Source organism: Drosophila elegans, unplaced genomic scaffold, assembly GCF_018152505.1.
Source record: "Drosophila elegans isolate 14027-0461.03 unplaced genomic scaffold, ASM1815250v1 contig_349, whole genome shotgun sequence".
NCBI lineage: Eukaryota > Metazoa > Arthropoda > Insecta > Diptera > Drosophilidae > Drosophila > Drosophila elegans.
The window spans coordinates 1818108-1834142 of NW_024545729.1; the positions used below are offsets into that span (position 1 = coordinate 1818108).

A 16035-nucleotide genomic window follows, 5' to 3' on the forward strand; every position below is an offset into this window, starting at 1 on the left:
AAAGAAATAATGAAAACATTTTGTTTCTCTAGATCTTTTGGGTTATGTTCGGGGGATTTGGTGGAGTTTGAACTAAACTAATGAAAATATTGATATCCCAATCAGTTGGCCTTTTAAAGGGGTTTCTAGATCCCGCCGCATTATTCAGACATTTCTATTGTGTAAAAAGCTTTCAAAAACTTTTTCGAAAAAAGCTTTTACTCATTTAAAATTAACTCAACTTTGAAAATTATATCAACATGTACAATATCTGACAACACAAAAAACTCTTTGCGTCTACATAGAAATAGTCTATATTGTTCGCTCGTCAAGTTCTGAACACCGATCTTTAAATAACAAATAATTTTTGGTGTGCTTATTAATAAGTTTAAACAAAACTATAGTTTTATGCACTTGACAACTTAAAGCGAAATACAATTAAATAGCAGTATAAATACAATTAAACAAATTACACTGTGCCCAGATTTGGTTCAGTTGTGAAAGAAAATAATAAAAGAGGTAACCAAGCAAAAATTCATTAACTAGATAGTTATTTTTAATCATGCAGATGAAGAATAAATGGTTCTATAAAATGGGAGCATATAAAAATGTACTTTTCCTTTCTAGTAACCATATACACATAAACATACAATCAGATGCTGATAAATTCATTTCAATCTAGTGTGTATCCATATGTACACTAAAAAAATGCATGCACATGCATGAATTCACAGAAAAGCTTCCTTATTATATAAACATCACAGGTAGAGATTGTAAATAAGGATTTTAAATTCAGGTGGATAACAAATAAATGAACAAAGCAATCCAAAAACAAAAAAATGTTTTTGACAGCAAAAATCATTTGGGTCACGGTTAAACTTTGTTTTTTATGAGATTTTCCGCTCAATTTTTTCGATCTATTCTATATAAATAATATCTTGGTTTTAGAATAGTTAAAACTAGCATGTTCGCTACAAAACTTAAGATTTAACATGCAGATTTCAGTAATGCCTACGCAGAGCAAGTTTATTTCACAACTTGGCGACGCACATTAGTAAAATTATACAGACACACGGTAACGTTCAGATATTGGGATCATTATTTCAAATTAAACATTTATTTCAGAAGAGTTTTATAAAGAAATTAAGTCTATAAAATTAATTTACGCACTCTGACGTTAATTGTCTTGGGAGAAAATCGGTGTTTAGCAGTGCGTTTTTAACAGAATGAGAAACAGAGAAAAGATTTTACAAGCAGTTTTGGAAAGGCCTTTTAAAATTGGTTAGCTGTGTAACGGGAATTTTATAGGCAAATCACTCTCCTATAGCGATCCTCATTGTTATACCATTGCAAATTGAATTGGTATGAAAACTGTTTAAAGCTCCTATTTTCAAAAGTAAGTACAAATAAAATTAAATAAGAAAAAATCTTTATTTCAGCGGAACTAATAACTAGTTTCTGAAAACAGAACCCTAGAACCGACCAAAACAACGAAAACAAGACATGGAATCTCTTAACTTAAATTGTTCAAATGAGTCCTCGGGACCATCAAGAAAAGGCAAATCAAAAAAATCAAAAGCGTATGAATATGATACCCAGAACATAAACATGGTAAGAACAAGTTAAACAAGTTAAGGTGAGGCAGATACATACTGAAAAAATTGTTCTTATTCTAATTCTGATTATATTTCTTAAGTTAGAAACATATGCAAACAAAGGTGACACAGAATTTAACCAAATTTCAACAAAAACAAAAAAGAAAGCAAACTTCGGAAAGCCAAAGTTCATATACCCTTGCAGCTATTTCAAAAATTAAATATTCTTGAAAACATTAAAATTATGATTTACTTGGGTATACTCTATGTTTAAAAACATTGAAGCTATGATGATTTGCAGCTCAATTATTCGATAGTTCTTATGGCAGCTATATGATATCGTTTTTCGATTTTAACAAAATGTAAGGTGTATTTCTAAACTATCAAATTATTAATAAGTCAAAAAGAATTTAAAAAAATATTACAAAATATAAAAGTTACATTTTTTCCTTTCAATTTCAGTCAGAATTTTTCAATGCAGTGAAAGATACGTTTCCGACCCTATAAAGTATATATATATGAGCTATATGCTATAATCGTCCAATCCGGATCGTTCCGACTTATATACTACCTGCAATAGAAAGACATCTTTTGGAAAAGTTTCATAAAGATAGCTTTAACTCTGAGAGTAGTTTGCGTAAAAACGGTCGGACAGATGGACATGGCTAGATCGACTCTCCTAGTGATGCTGTTAAAGAATATATATACTTTATAGGGTCGGAAATGTCTCCTTCACTGCGTTCCAAACTTCTGAGTGAAATTATAATACCGTCTGCAAGGATATAGACTTTTGTATGTTTCCCCTGAAGTATTATATCGTGCCCATGAAACTTCGCACACACTTTACAATTAATTTATCACACAACCTTCAGTTTTTAACATTATAAAATTAAACTAAAGATAAAGATAAAACAAAAAAAATGTATGTTTCAACGTAAGAACTTCTGCCCTTAAACGTTTTTAATAAAATTAATAAGAACAATATGACATTTGATCCTCTTTTTGGTCTGTATCAACCCCTTTATAACACATAATATTAAAAATTTCCTATTTTTATTTTTTTTTTTAGAAAAAAAGTTTCACTAAATTTGACGATCTTCAAAAACGTAATCTTATCCATGTACGTTCACGAGATTCTAAAAAAGCTCAAGAACTTTTTCGAGTAAGCCATATTTCATAAAATTAACTCATTACATATGCATAATAATAAAAGCTTGTTATAATTTTATTTTATTATGCAACTTACGTTTTCCTATTATTTTATTTAGACTACAGTAGATGAACAACTTGACACATGCCGTCAATGCAAAAAACCCGTTTACAAAATGGAGGAAATCATTCTTCAATTCAAGACGGGCATGAATATTTTTCATAAAACATGCTTACGCTGCAAGGACTGTAACAAACAACTTAAGTGGGTATTTAAATATTGTTTTCCCTAATTATTTTTCGTTCTAAATATTTTAAATCATTATTTGTTGTTAACAAAATTCTTCATTTTGTAGTTTTATCGTTTTATTCGTTGTTACTGTTAATGCCTAGTAAAGCGGCCCCAAAAGTCACAAACATATTATGTATAGTGTTAGAATAATAACTGAATAATAAAAAAAAACACAATAAAAAAATATACAATATATGAGCACAGACAGCATTATTGATGGTATACCTATAAAGATGTTAACCATTTTTTATACTTAGAGGCACCAAAAAAGATTTTAAAAACCTTTTAATATGTTGCCACACCAACTGAAAATTGTCAGCCATTGACCGAGAGTTCTTAAGATTACCTAAATTTCAGTATAAACAGTTTGTTGATTTTAAAACATTAAAGTTCTATATAATTAGTTATTTTGTTATACAGCAGATATTTGTGATGTTCTGAACAACGTGTAAAAATTATAAACCTTTATTGTATTAATCAGCATTAACAAAATTTATCAATTCGTATATCAGTCTGTTTTTACGCAACCCAGACTTTTAGTCTTTTTTATTTGCTGTTAATATATAAATCCGAACGAACCGGATTAGACCTCTATGTCATATAGAAACAATAGAAATATTAAATATATATTTCATTTATTATAAATATTTCATTTTGATTTCCAGTTACTTACAAAGACTTACCCTAAGGTTTATTTAAGCATTTTTTAGGGATAAGCAATAGTTGTTAAAAATTAATTTAACTAATATTTGTATTTGGTTACGGACGACTATAGCATATAGCTGCCATAACTTTTAGCTCCTTTTAAACCTGATGAGTGCTATGAGGGCTATGTAGTTGAGAATAGAAGTGTTAAGCCAGGTGATGAAAAGACTCGAGCAGTACGCGATTTTCCAATTCCGCGCGATAAAAAGGAAGTCCAAAGATCTTAAGGATTGACGTCGTATTTTCGAAGGTTTGCGGAAGAATATCCTATAATTGCCAAACCGTTGTACGACTTGTTGCGCAAAGGAGTGAAGTTGAGTTTTTAGATAGCAGCATTCGAAAAGTTCGTACTCGGAGCAGTCTTGCTTCGAATAGATTCCAAGGGTAACTTGTGTCATCCAGTTTTTTACATGAGTCGTAAAACCAAGCCTAGCGAACAAAAGTATCATTCCTATGAGCTTGAAGTGTTAGCATTCACATCCCATCTTTTTAGGGAGTACTGCGATCTAGAGAAAAGTAAGCATTTGCTTAAAGCGGCAGGCGTACCTGCCGATTCTTTGCCATAATCTCGTAGAGAACAGTTGAGAAAAGCATATGTATTTATGTTAAGTTTAAGCAAAACCGTCGATTGTTAATTAAAGGCAATTGTTACGTACAATATTAAAGTCAGCATTCTTTATTAAGAGAGGAACAATTGCAAAAGTTAAATATTCTTTAAAGCAAATATATTTCGACTTTCATGAGCTTATGTTTAAAAACTGTGAAGCTATGATGACTTTTTGCTGAAATATAAGTTCGCTCCTTTGTCAACTATGTGATAAAAACGTCAGTTTTTACTAAAAGTAAAAGCGTAGTTTTATAATATTAAACTATTACTATACCCCAAAGAATAAAAAATTTTAAATCAGCAAAGTTATGTTTTTTAAATTTGTTATTTTGATTGTTCCAATGAAAGTCCCATCCCGCTCGTTCCATATTATATATTACCTGCAATAAAAGACAACTATTGATAATGTTTCATGCAGATAGCTTAAAACTGAGAGTCTTATTTGCAGAGAAGGGAGGGAGGGAGAGAAGGACGTGGCTAGATTGTCTCTTCTAGTGATACTGATCAAGAATATATATACTTTAAAAGGTCTTGTGTTCATCACTGCGTTGCAAACTTCTGACTAAAATAATGCAGAGGGTGGCAATACATTGAAATTGGGTCTACAGAATTTTTGCAGGGAATTTAACGATATTGATTTTTATACAAATTTAGAAACATAAATTATATTGTAAATTTGTAAGTAAAGAAATTTTTTGGTATAAAACAGTGATCCCTAGAGTGAGCACTAGATTATGTGATCCAATTGTAAGAGTGAACCAAAAATTTGATTGTATATACATTCTTTTGTTTATTATCGCCCACAGAGCTGATAGCTATAACGTTCATGATGGAAGCCTATACTGTTCTATGCATTTTAAACTAATATTCGCACCAAGGGTAGTTTATGAAGAATTTACACCACGAAAAGCGGAACTTATAATACGTGAAAACCAACCAATGGAGTTACCACCTGATGTCGCAAGAGGTAAAAATTATTTTAAGTCTTTTATTTGCAGATAGCTTTAAAACTGACTAATTTGTGTAGAAACGGACGAACAGACGGATGCGTCCATCCAGACAGACAGACGGACATGGCTAGATTGACTCTCCTAGGGATACTGATCAAGAATATATTTACATTATAGGGTCGGAAATATCTCCTTTGCTGCGTTGCAAACTTCTGACTGAAATTATAATACCCCCTGCAATGGTATTAAATTAGTGAAGTTACATTTTTAATTTTTTTTTCAATGTTCCAATTGTTTGTAGTGGACAAAACGACAGGTAGCCGTTCTCGTCTAGTGTAACAGTATTTTGATCGGCGGTATTAAATCATTTACTGTAGTACTCCAGTACTCCTGGCCATCTCAGAACTCAGCACCGCACCAGGTCCATGTTTCGAAGCGTCTGTATCCAGAATAAACAATCCCTCGGGATCGGGGAGCATAAGAAGATTTTTAACTTATTGTAGGCATTCTGAGCCATTAACGAGCGATGGAAGCGAACTCCGGAATCAACTTGCGACAGTAAGAACAAAGTCCAACAAACGATCGCACTTCCTTTTCGCTATAAGGCGTCGGCCACTCAACGACTTTCCGAATCTTTTCCGGACATGTCATTACTTTTTGTTGCTCACGATATGACCGAGCTTATTCACTTCGGTCCGGAAGATATGACACTTACGTGGACTTAGCTTTAGTCCCGCGCCTTGAAATGCCTTAAACACTCGCTGCAAGTGGACCAAATGATCCTCTGGGGTACTAGAGTGCACGATTATGGAGCCGGAGAGCAAGCCGCGGAGAGCATTAACCGCTCAAAGGTGGCGGGGCATTGGTCATCACGGCATCACTTTAAATTCACAGAGGCCGGCGTCGCAAGTAAAAGAATTCTTGGGCCTGGGTTCTTCGTCCATCTCCACCTGCCAATAGCGCTCTGAAGATCGAACCGTCACGTGAGAGTTGCTGCATGGCTGTATTCTGGTTACAGTCGAAAACAGCAAACTCAGTTTTTCGGTAGTCGGTGCAAATAGCGGCAGCGACCCCCAAGAAAATCGTAGATGAAGAGCCCTCAAATCCACGGTGGCCTGAAGTCAACAGGAAGTCCATGCCCATCAGGCATTCACTAAGTCGTTGTTGCAGATCCTGATCGTTCGGTAGGGTTACTGCGGAGCCGCTATCGCCGATAAGTTGTACGGGAAACTTCTGTAAAAATATCAAACAGTGTGAATTTTGGCCACCAAAGGCACTACAAGTATACTTAGCCTTGGCGGGAAGGAGCAACTGGTTCCCGCGATGATCATCTAATTTAGAAGAACTAACTTTATTTTGATTCTCCTAAGTTAAGGCCGTTGGGGCTATAGCCCTGATAGCCCTTACTACGCCAGTGGTCGACAAGTTTATATACCCTTGCAGCTATTGCAAAAATTAATTATTCTTGAAAACATTAAAATTATGATTTACTTGGGTATATGTTTAAACGTATTGAAGCTATGTGGATTTGCAGCTCAATTATTCGATAGTTCCTATGTCAGCTATATGATATCGTTTTACGATTCTAATAAAATTAAAAGCGTAATTCTGAACTGTCAAATTATTAATAAGTCAAAATGAATTGAAAAAAAATTAAAAAATAGAAAAGTTACATTTAAAGAAAAAAAAATTGTTATATATTTTTATTGTTTCCATGGAAGCTATATATAAAATACCTGCAATAGAAAGACAACTTTTTGGCTTTAAAACTGAGAGACTAGTTTGCGTAGAAAAGGACGGACAGACGGACATGGCAAGATCGACTCTCCTAGTGATGCTGATCAAGAATATATATACTTTATTGGAAAATCTATCCTAATATTTCTTAAGCAGCGCAAGTTTATTTCAAAACGAACCCATGCCCACTCTAACTCCCACAAATCGTGAATGAATTTACTGGCACTCTGAGACAAGCTAGAATGTAGGTGTTAGTTTCTGTGTGTGTTTCGGCCATATCTATCGGTAGACACAAAAATTGCGCTTTTATTTTAGAAGTTATGAAGGTTATGAAGTCCTCTGCCGACGCGCTGCCCCTCCTCTGGTGCCCCTCTGTCCCTGCTCGTCCGGTGTTCTGCCGGTAATCGACAAAACGAAAGAACAGTAAGCGGGGATGGACCCCCATAGTGCTGACTATGCTGTTCGACAGATGACGCCAGCTAAACTTCGATTGTTTTGTAGGAGGAATACTTAGTTTGAAGTTTTTTGGCTGAATAACGGGTATCTAATAGTCAGGAAACTCGACTATAGCGTTCTAACTTGTTTACGGGCCCAGCAGCTCGGGCGAAAAAATATAAGAAATTTAATATATATTGCAGCCTCCGACAAACCAAATCTTGGACTTGACGAGCTTCAGCAACTAAACGTGCGCTCAAAATTTAAGGTGTTTGAAAATGTCTGCAACGAACAAAATAATCACTTACAAGAACGTCAGGATACCGCTATTACACTTAGCAAGTCAATAAAGACCACGCTTAACAAACTTCATAAGCTCGGGATCCCAAATTCCGAATCAGAAAAATTAGATGAAATTAACAACATTGATAACTCGATTACGGAAGACGATATGGATATGGACCTTTTTTGCTCCAGAAAAGACATTGAAAAGGAAAGACCTGTGGGCTTAGGAGAAGCGATGAACGATATAAGATTGAAATTTGAGCAAGGAGAAGTAATTACAAAAGAAGAACGTCGCGAAGAAAGAAAGCAGGAAATACAGAGCATACGATCTCGTCTGTTTTTGGGTAAACAAGCAAAAATAAAGGAAATGTACCAACTAGCTGTAGCTGAATCAGAACAGGGCGTTTCTTCGGTCGGTAAAACCCCCGATATTAATGTTATTAAGCCCACTCAACTTATAAAGGATCGCTTTGAGAATGGCGAAGTTTTTAACGATAAACGAGTTCAATCAGAAGAAACCACTTGTGGTATGCAGGCAGATGCGGATGTTTTTGAATCTGGTATGTATAGTAACTATAGATATGATACCTTTGTTTATTCACAACTTAAATCCTTAATTTCAAATCCAGCCATAAGCAAGGCATCACGAAGTATTTTTATGGAGCTTGACGCAAATGTATCATCTCATTTAAGCAACAAATGTATTCAAAATAACCGTATTCAAAATAATAAAGTTTCAAATCAGAATCAAATGTGTCAAGAGGTAAGTCTAAAATATGATTATCTCTCGTTTTCTACATAAAGTTCTAAAATACACAGAATACTAATGTTGACGTTATCAAATCCGACTCAAAGCCACAAGAAGTTAAAGTTACCACTGAAGAGTTAACAGAAAGGTTCAAATTTTTTGAAACATATTCGCCTACCGAAAATACAAAAAAAAAATTTCGCATAACCCCACCACGTGAGGGTGTTGTGATGTTGCCAACTCTTGATTCAGACACGGAAGGACCAGTTCAATCGTCCTTATTTAATGATAACGTCTTACAGAAAACAAAAACAACATCAAAAATTTTAAGCAAGTTTCGCGAAATAGAAGAACAAAAAATGAATGATAAAATAAAGGAAAGAAACCCGAAACCAATGAAGTGCTTTACTCCACCACCTGAAAGCGGTAACACTTTTAACAGATCCGATTCTGAAGAAGAGACCGATAGTGAAAGCGGACAGAATAGTGATGACGATGAAAAGGATTTTGAAAATGTTACGCCTAACATTAGTAAGGATCAGTCGCTTTGTGAGGTACGTTTTACGGAAACGTAAACATTATAACAAAATAACATAAATGATAAAAAGTTTTTTTTTCATTACTCTAATCATTTTTTCATAACCAAAGTTTATAGACAAATTGTAAAATTAGATCTGCTAGAAACAATAGTCGTTGAGTTGTGCCCAAAAGTAAAGCTTTTCATCGTTTACAGGCTCAGAATGCAGCTCGTGCCAAACAATTACGAGCGAAGTTTGAAAAATGGCAAATAAACGAAATAGAGCGCGAGCTCAACGAAGGACGCGTAAACGTATATTCAGAACTCATTTCAAATGAACCGATTGAAAGCGCAAAAAAGTAAGATCCAACAATCGTATAAAAAACTATGCCTGGTAAAGTTCTTTTCATTTTAGAATACGGGAACGATTTGAAAATATGAAATCCTTTGACACCCATCTGGAGAACACGCCAAAAACTCAAATTAACCGTTTTGTTGTAGGTGTCAAAAAGTAAATCAATTTGTTCAGCTTAAAGTTATTTTAGTTACTCGATGACGAAATATCACTAAAATCAAACGCATCGGAAAAAGAGGATCCCCCAGAAGTTTCAAAATGATACCTTATATTTTATGTATTATTTTATCTTATATAAATAAACATTTGACATTTTAAATGTGGCAAATACAATATGGTTATAATACTTTATTCTATAGCTTTATCCATGAATTCCAAGAATCGTTTGGCATACTGTTCAGGGTCACACGTAGATATTCCATCTACATTACTGCCATATTTAACAGTTTTGGCTGCTTTAGCTGCCTGAAATATGAAAAAGTGACAGTTAAACTAAGAAATCGATTTTGTTTTAACTTTAACTGTAAGTACCTGCTTTTTTACGCCGTACTGAGTAAGAACGTCAATAATTGCTATAAAGTAGATTTCGCGTTTTTCTGCAATAAAGTTGTATAATATATGTACCAAATATGAGTAAAGTAGCGGCTTGTTTGCTTTACATTAAAATTCAAGTAAAGGGCAAATCTTTGCTAACGTTATTATAAAAATAATACTAGTTAAGAGCACTGGCATACAAATTTATTCGGTCCAATTAAACTCTCTAATTTAAAAACTGACACTTATTTTTGTATGGTACCATTTATTTGATTTATTTATTTGAATCGCAAAGCCAAAAATCCATTAAACTCAGCAATCCGCTGGCAAATCAAATTTAAACAGATTTTTCTGTACGTGAAAAACGGCTATTTTTGAACAGGGTTCTACCCGGTAGCCTTTTTAAACTGTTAATGGCACTTAACGTCACAGCTTCACAAAAAAACTGTATAAAATAGATTTACCGGATTGTTGAGATTTATAGTTTGTTGGTTCTCTTTCCACCTTTAAAGGGGGTATAGTTTTAAATTATTTTTTTTACATTTTTATTTATTCTTTTGTATTTTCTAGCGCGACCAGTGCGTACTTATATAAAATGCGCTAGTCATATTGAATGGCATACAAAAAAATATATACTAATGTTTACTGTAAAACTTATAAATTTATTTATAATTTATTTTTTTTTAGATTTTATTAAACATGACTATTATTAATATTTAAATTATTATTATTTTTGGTTTTGTATATTTTTTTATTTTTTAATTTATATATATTTTTAGTTTTAAGTTTCGTGGTGTGTCATTAACGCATGTTTAAATTGTGGAACCCTCTTAATTGTTTTGAGGCGCACTATTAAATACAACATTTACTTTTCCTTAATTTAAGCATCACTATTACCAAATATAAAGTCAAGTAAAAAGTAATCCACTATTTTTACATGAAATTTAAAGCTTTTTTTATGGTTAGTTATGGTCAACCGATTTGGTTGACCATATGGTTATGGTTATGGTCAACCGATTTATTTTAAATAAACACCATTTTTTCTACAGTCGATTGCCATTTTTATGGTAATTTCAGAAACCAGAATTGTGTACGGTTGGCAGTTACAGTATTAGGGCCATATATGTACTCCATTTACATTTTCAGATGCCTGGTTTGCGTTTTCGCCTATTCCAAAACAAAAATGTAAAAAATAGCGAATATTCTTAACTACAATTATAAAAAAAATTTATATTTCAGCATAAAACAGAAAGAGAAAACAAAAACAAAAAACAGCAAACATTCAATTAGTTAGTTAGTTAAGTATCATCATTTTCCATTTTGCAAAGAATTAGTTGACATACGGTACTATAACAAGCTCTCACTTCTTTGTGTGAGTAATTTCCACAGCGAATCTTGTCAGTGTGTGTGCGGTTTTATTCTGTTCGTGTCGGCCTCTGTCGCAGCGCTGCTGCTGCTCTGCCGAGTACTTCAAGGATAGGCCTTTGCTACCATTGCTCGACACTGACTTTGTTACTTGTGTGCGACAGTTTTTTTTAAATTGCCATAAGGCAGTTTTGAGCAACCATGATTTATATTGATTAAAGTCGATTAAATCAATCTGCTAGTGCTCTTTCGACATAATAATTGTATATCTATCCATTTTACCAAGTGTAGTGATAAGACAAGTATTAATATAAATTTACCTTCAATACTTGGAATGTCATATATATCAACCTCGTAAACGACTTCTTTATACTGCGCACCTCTTGGAGAATCTGGAGGCGTGTTGTACGTCCAGCTAAGACGATAAGAAATACGGAATAATAACTGACTTCATATATAATAACTTTTATTTACCGTTCGCCGCTGTCGCATTCCTCGCTCTCGCTGTTCTCACTACGACCGGCAGCCGGAACAGTATCTCCTTGTAAGGCTTCCTCCTCCGCACGCACACAGTCGTGCACGCCAACCAATAATGAGTAGTCCATGATGTGCAACTTCGTCAGAAGCTGTATTAAAATTGGTTTATGTATATTACAAAGGCGATTACTATGTTTATGCTATTCGCCTGCGGGTTTAGATATTCATTGGCACACGTTTTCACATTCTGCCCAATGTGAAATCATATTTTATTGGAGTTCGGTATCGGTATTTCGTCAGTTTAAGAATGCGTGACAATAAGTCTCGATTATTAAATATTAGGTTCCCATCTCTTGTTCTTAATTTTGTTTGGATTGACTTGAAATTTTAAGGAAGTAAATCGGTTTACAAATTAAAATCGATGAAATCCTTAAGGACTTTTGGGAAAGTTTCATGCAGATATCTTTAAAACTGAGGGACTAGTTTGCGTAGAAACGGACGGACAGACGGTCAGACGGAAAAGGCGATATCGAATATATATAGGAATATATAAATAGTTTTGAGGGTCGGAAATGTCTCATTCACTGCGTTGCAAACTTCTGACTGAAATTATTATACCCTCTGCAAAGGTAATTAAGAATCATGTTGACAAAGAGGAACAAGACTAACAAGCGCATTGTGCACATTGAACGCAGGCGGTACCGGGCTTAAATTGTATAGGTTTTGGTCGAAAATAGCTCGAGTTCGAATCCTGCTTGAATGCATTATTTCAATTTGTATCCTTTTTTTAGGTGATATTCTTAGTTATGTATAATTATGTATTAAAAAAAAAAGAGATCAGGCATACAGTATTATGGGAGCTCGTGTTTTTGCCAAACTGACTTCTTAGTAAATAAAGCTTTCTATTTATGTAGCTTAAGTTAAAGTTTTTTTTTGTGGTTTATGTTGCCGCAACAGCCGTAAGTGCCGTGGACCTTCCTCGCTATCCTCGCGTACGTGGAAATCGCCAAGCTATTAAGTTTAAGTTTAATAAAATTTTTAACTTTGTTTTTTTTTTTCCTATGAAATCAGGCTGGCATTACCGTTTTGTTTTTACATTTCGTTTTGTTAGCTGATCATCAAATAGAAATTAAACATTTTTGGTTATTAGTTTTTAGAAGTATGTTAAAAAATAATCCTAAATTTGTTATATTATTAATAGGTGTTGTAGTTTTCAAAATAAAAACAAAATTTTTTTAATTTAATACGTTGAGTTATTTTTTTTTTAGACATATATAAAAACAACATAACAAATTAAACGACAAACCAAAAACACATTAAAAACACAAACAAAAAATTAAAAACAAAAGGTAACTTAAAAATAAAAACAAACAAAAAATCATAAAAAATAAAATCATAAAAAAAACATACAAGCTAATAAAAATGCAACAAAAAATAAAAAAGGCAAACAAATTTTAAAAGTAAAACAAACTAGAAATAAATACAGAATATAGTTATTGAAAAAATTGTCTGCAGCCAGATTTGAACTCGCGCTGTCCTTCCTAATAGACGGGTACTTTGACCTCTACACTACGATGCCACTTAGGAGGCGGTCGACAAGATATGATGTTAAGATTTAGATTTGCAGGAGCGTGTTCAAAAAAAAAACACTAGCACAAACAAAGCGTCAAACAGAGACAATGCAGTCTATGAAATTCGTGGGTCCACATCGAAAATCCGCGCTAAAAATGTTGTTTGCCATTCGATTGTTTGAGCGTTACGCATTTGAGTGTAATAAAGTGTAGTCGGTAGAACGGTTGGATCACGAATATATGTATGTACTTTATAGGGTCGGAAAAGTTTTCAGCGTTTTAAAGTTCTGACAAAAATTATAATAGCCTCTACAGGGGATTTAAGATCTATATAATTATGATTTTGAGCTTATTAGAATAAGCAGTAGATATGCCAAGCCAATTTGATTATGACAAATTCTTAATGGAGCTCTTGTTAGTAAAATGGAAACATAAGCAATGGTATTAAACTCAATAATAATTTGTTGGTGTACTTTAAGATTTGTTTTAGTTTAAAAAAATACTTATCATATCAAACAAAAACACCTCGAGGTAAGAGTAAAGTGACGATCGAACTTTTAACTCCAAATAGGTCGGATTTCAAATTAATATTTATTTTACCAAAACTTAACTTTTTTTATTTGATTAGTTTTGTAATCGGCATAAAGCTGCATGATACTTAACAATGTTTGATCTTCACCTTGTTCTTACAATGACAAGAAGTGTTATTCGTTTGATAATAATTGCTAATTCAAAATCTCCCTTGGGGTAACTACAAATGCAGATGATGTGTGCTTATAAGCATTAGAAGAAAGTTTTTTACAATTTCTTACGTCTATATCGTTGTTTAAGGTGTCCATCAGTTTCACTTTTGCTTCTTTTCCAATGTCTAATTTCACTTTTTGTTTAATGAAATCATTATCCTTGAAAGTCGGCAAATGTTTTTCAAGTTCCTTCTCCGAAGCTTCACGATCCACGGTACTACCTTTTAAATCAAACTTTCTATAAAATAAATGTTTGGCTATACATATCAGCAGCGTAACTTTTAACAGTTTTCATACTTGTGAATTGTCAAGTGCGAGCTGAAAACATTCCTCATAACAACGAAGTAGTATTGCACGCTTTCTACAGTGATCCGATACATTCCCAAGTATTGCGGTAAAAGTGTTTTTCCATGCCTCTCAACAATGTACTAAAAAATGTATAAAAATATACTTTTTTCTATCAATAAATTAAACTTTACTCACCGGGTGATATTGTTTTAAAAACGCGTGCATACGCTCAATTTCTTCAGATGTTAAGCTTTTAATAATAAAAAACCTATCATAACTCTGATAAAATTGTGCTCCTGACTTTCCAGACGAGTCTATTTGTATAGGCTGTGAACGAGTTAACGACTCGCGGTAGTCAACATCATCAACTCCAAATCTTTCACGCAAATTCCGAAACACGAGGGGGCAATATTCTTTTACTTTGAAATGCGACGGCATATTTTCTCTTTAAAAGTTATTAACATCAATATAAAATTATATCCTCAATACATGTACATATAGATGTTTAATTTTCTTACTTGTTGAACAGGTGATTATCCACCTTGATTTTTGAGTAAGCACGAAAGTCGTCTGGCAGCAACATTACAGGTATGTTTACATGACTTAATTCATTAATCTGGAATTATTTAAAATTTTGTTGATCTCCGCTTTTTATGTGAACTTTAATAACATACAGTGTGATTTATTCCCCACATGAACACACTTAAAATCGGTTCGTTGGCTCTAAATAGTTTTACTTTTTGATGCTTTACCCTAAAGTGCTTCTTTTTCAGAATGCGGGGCTGCGATGTCGATGAGATCTTTTTATCCATAGTGTGGCTGGCTAATTCGTCTTGAAAATATATAAAAAGGTTAAAAAGTACATATATATACATTTTTAAAACAATATTAGAAAAAAAAGGCAAAACAACTTAAAGAAAATATACTTTACAGTCGATGTACAGCGGTCTAAAAATGTGTACGAGCATTTTCAAAAGGTATACTTTAATTTTTTTGCCCACCGCATTTGTATGTGTATGTACTTAACAAATTTAATTAACAAACATATGTACATACATATGAACGAATTCATTTTGTTTACTAATATATGAAAAAAAATTGGTGGTATTGTAATCACATATATATTACATTTTATTAAAACCCAATGTACTCCGCTTTCATAATAAATTATCTTGACTTGTGGCAATGTCAAGTATTTTCGCTTCTACTTCCTTAAGATTTAATCAATGTCAACTTTCTTGCGTTCCGAGAAAATAGTTTACATAAATTTTAAGAACGAAGACTGAGTCGATAAGACCAGATATGTAATAACTTGATCGTGCCTATCGTGTTTTTATATAACAATGTAAAAAGCGATGTTTCCACCTAAAATATAATGACATATTTTTAATACTTGATCTGCTATACAATTTTGTTTCGGTGTTTTCATTGAGTTGTGGAATGATACTCAGACCAACAGCTGGTCTTGATAGAAATAATTTGGGTGTTCATTAAACAACTAAATTGCTTAATTGTGGAATACCGGTCAACTATTTACCAGCTGTCCTACACAAATTTTTTGACATACATTTTTCCTTTGTTTTATTTAATGGTCTAGTCCCACTGAGCACCATCCACAATCACTTTCAAAGATGGTCCGTAAGGTTTTGCCGTGCCAAAAATTTCCCGGTTATTCCTTGACGGTGGAATTTACGTACTTAATT

The 16035-nt window shown here is 33.3% G+C and overlaps 2 protein-coding genes across 6 annotated transcripts; one reads left to right on the forward strand and one right to left on the reverse strand.

The window, feature by feature from the left end:
* The first annotated feature begins 281 nt into the window (after positions 1 to 281).
* LOC108148311 lies at positions 282 to 9687 on the forward strand. 4 transcript variants are annotated; one of them, XM_017275297.2, is made up of 10 exons: positions 282 to 498; positions 1419 to 1590; positions 2644 to 2736; positions 2843 to 2988; positions 5134 to 5294; positions 7653 to 8294; positions 8364 to 8497; positions 8554 to 9036; positions 9216 to 9358; positions 9415 to 9687. In XM_017275297.2, exons 2-10 carry the CDS (start codon positions 1483 to 1485, stop codon positions 9512 to 9514), a joined length of 2010 nt encoding a protein of 669 aa, XP_017130786.1. In that variant the 5' UTR covers positions 282 to 498; positions 1419 to 1482; the 3' UTR covers positions 9515 to 9687. The 4 variants fall into 4 exon arrangements, with proteins under 4 accessions (XP_017130786.1, XP_017130787.1, XP_041564556.1 ...); XM_017275298.2 differs by having other exon boundaries at positions 2644 to 2694; XM_041708621.1 differs by lacking the exon at positions 282 to 498 and adding an exon at positions 1120 to 1375 and having other exon boundaries at positions 1448 to 1590.
* LOC108148312 (phosphatidylinositol 5-phosphate 4-kinase type-2 alpha) lies at positions 9621 to 15622 on the reverse strand. 2 transcript variants are annotated; one of them, XM_017275299.2, is made up of 10 exons: positions 15461 to 15622; positions 15007 to 15164; positions 14851 to 14948; positions 14528 to 14777; positions 14342 to 14472; positions 14114 to 14282; positions 11728 to 11879; positions 11574 to 11668; positions 9886 to 9950; positions 9621 to 9819 (listed from the first exon to the last, which is right to left on the reverse strand). In XM_017275299.2, the coding sequence occupies exons 2-10, from the start codon at positions 15142 to 15144 to the stop codon at positions 9703 to 9705; spliced, it is 1215 nt and encodes a 404-aa protein (XP_017130788.1). In that variant the 5' UTR covers positions 15145 to 15164; positions 15461 to 15622; the 3' UTR covers positions 9621 to 9702. The 2 variants fall into 2 exon arrangements, with proteins under 2 accessions (XP_017130788.1, XP_017130790.1); XM_017275301.1 differs by lacking the exons at positions 9621 to 9819; positions 9886 to 9950; positions 11574 to 11668; positions 11728 to 11879; positions 15461 to 15622 and having other exon boundaries at positions 14247 to 14265.
* Positions 15623 to 16035: the final 413 nt, after the last annotated feature.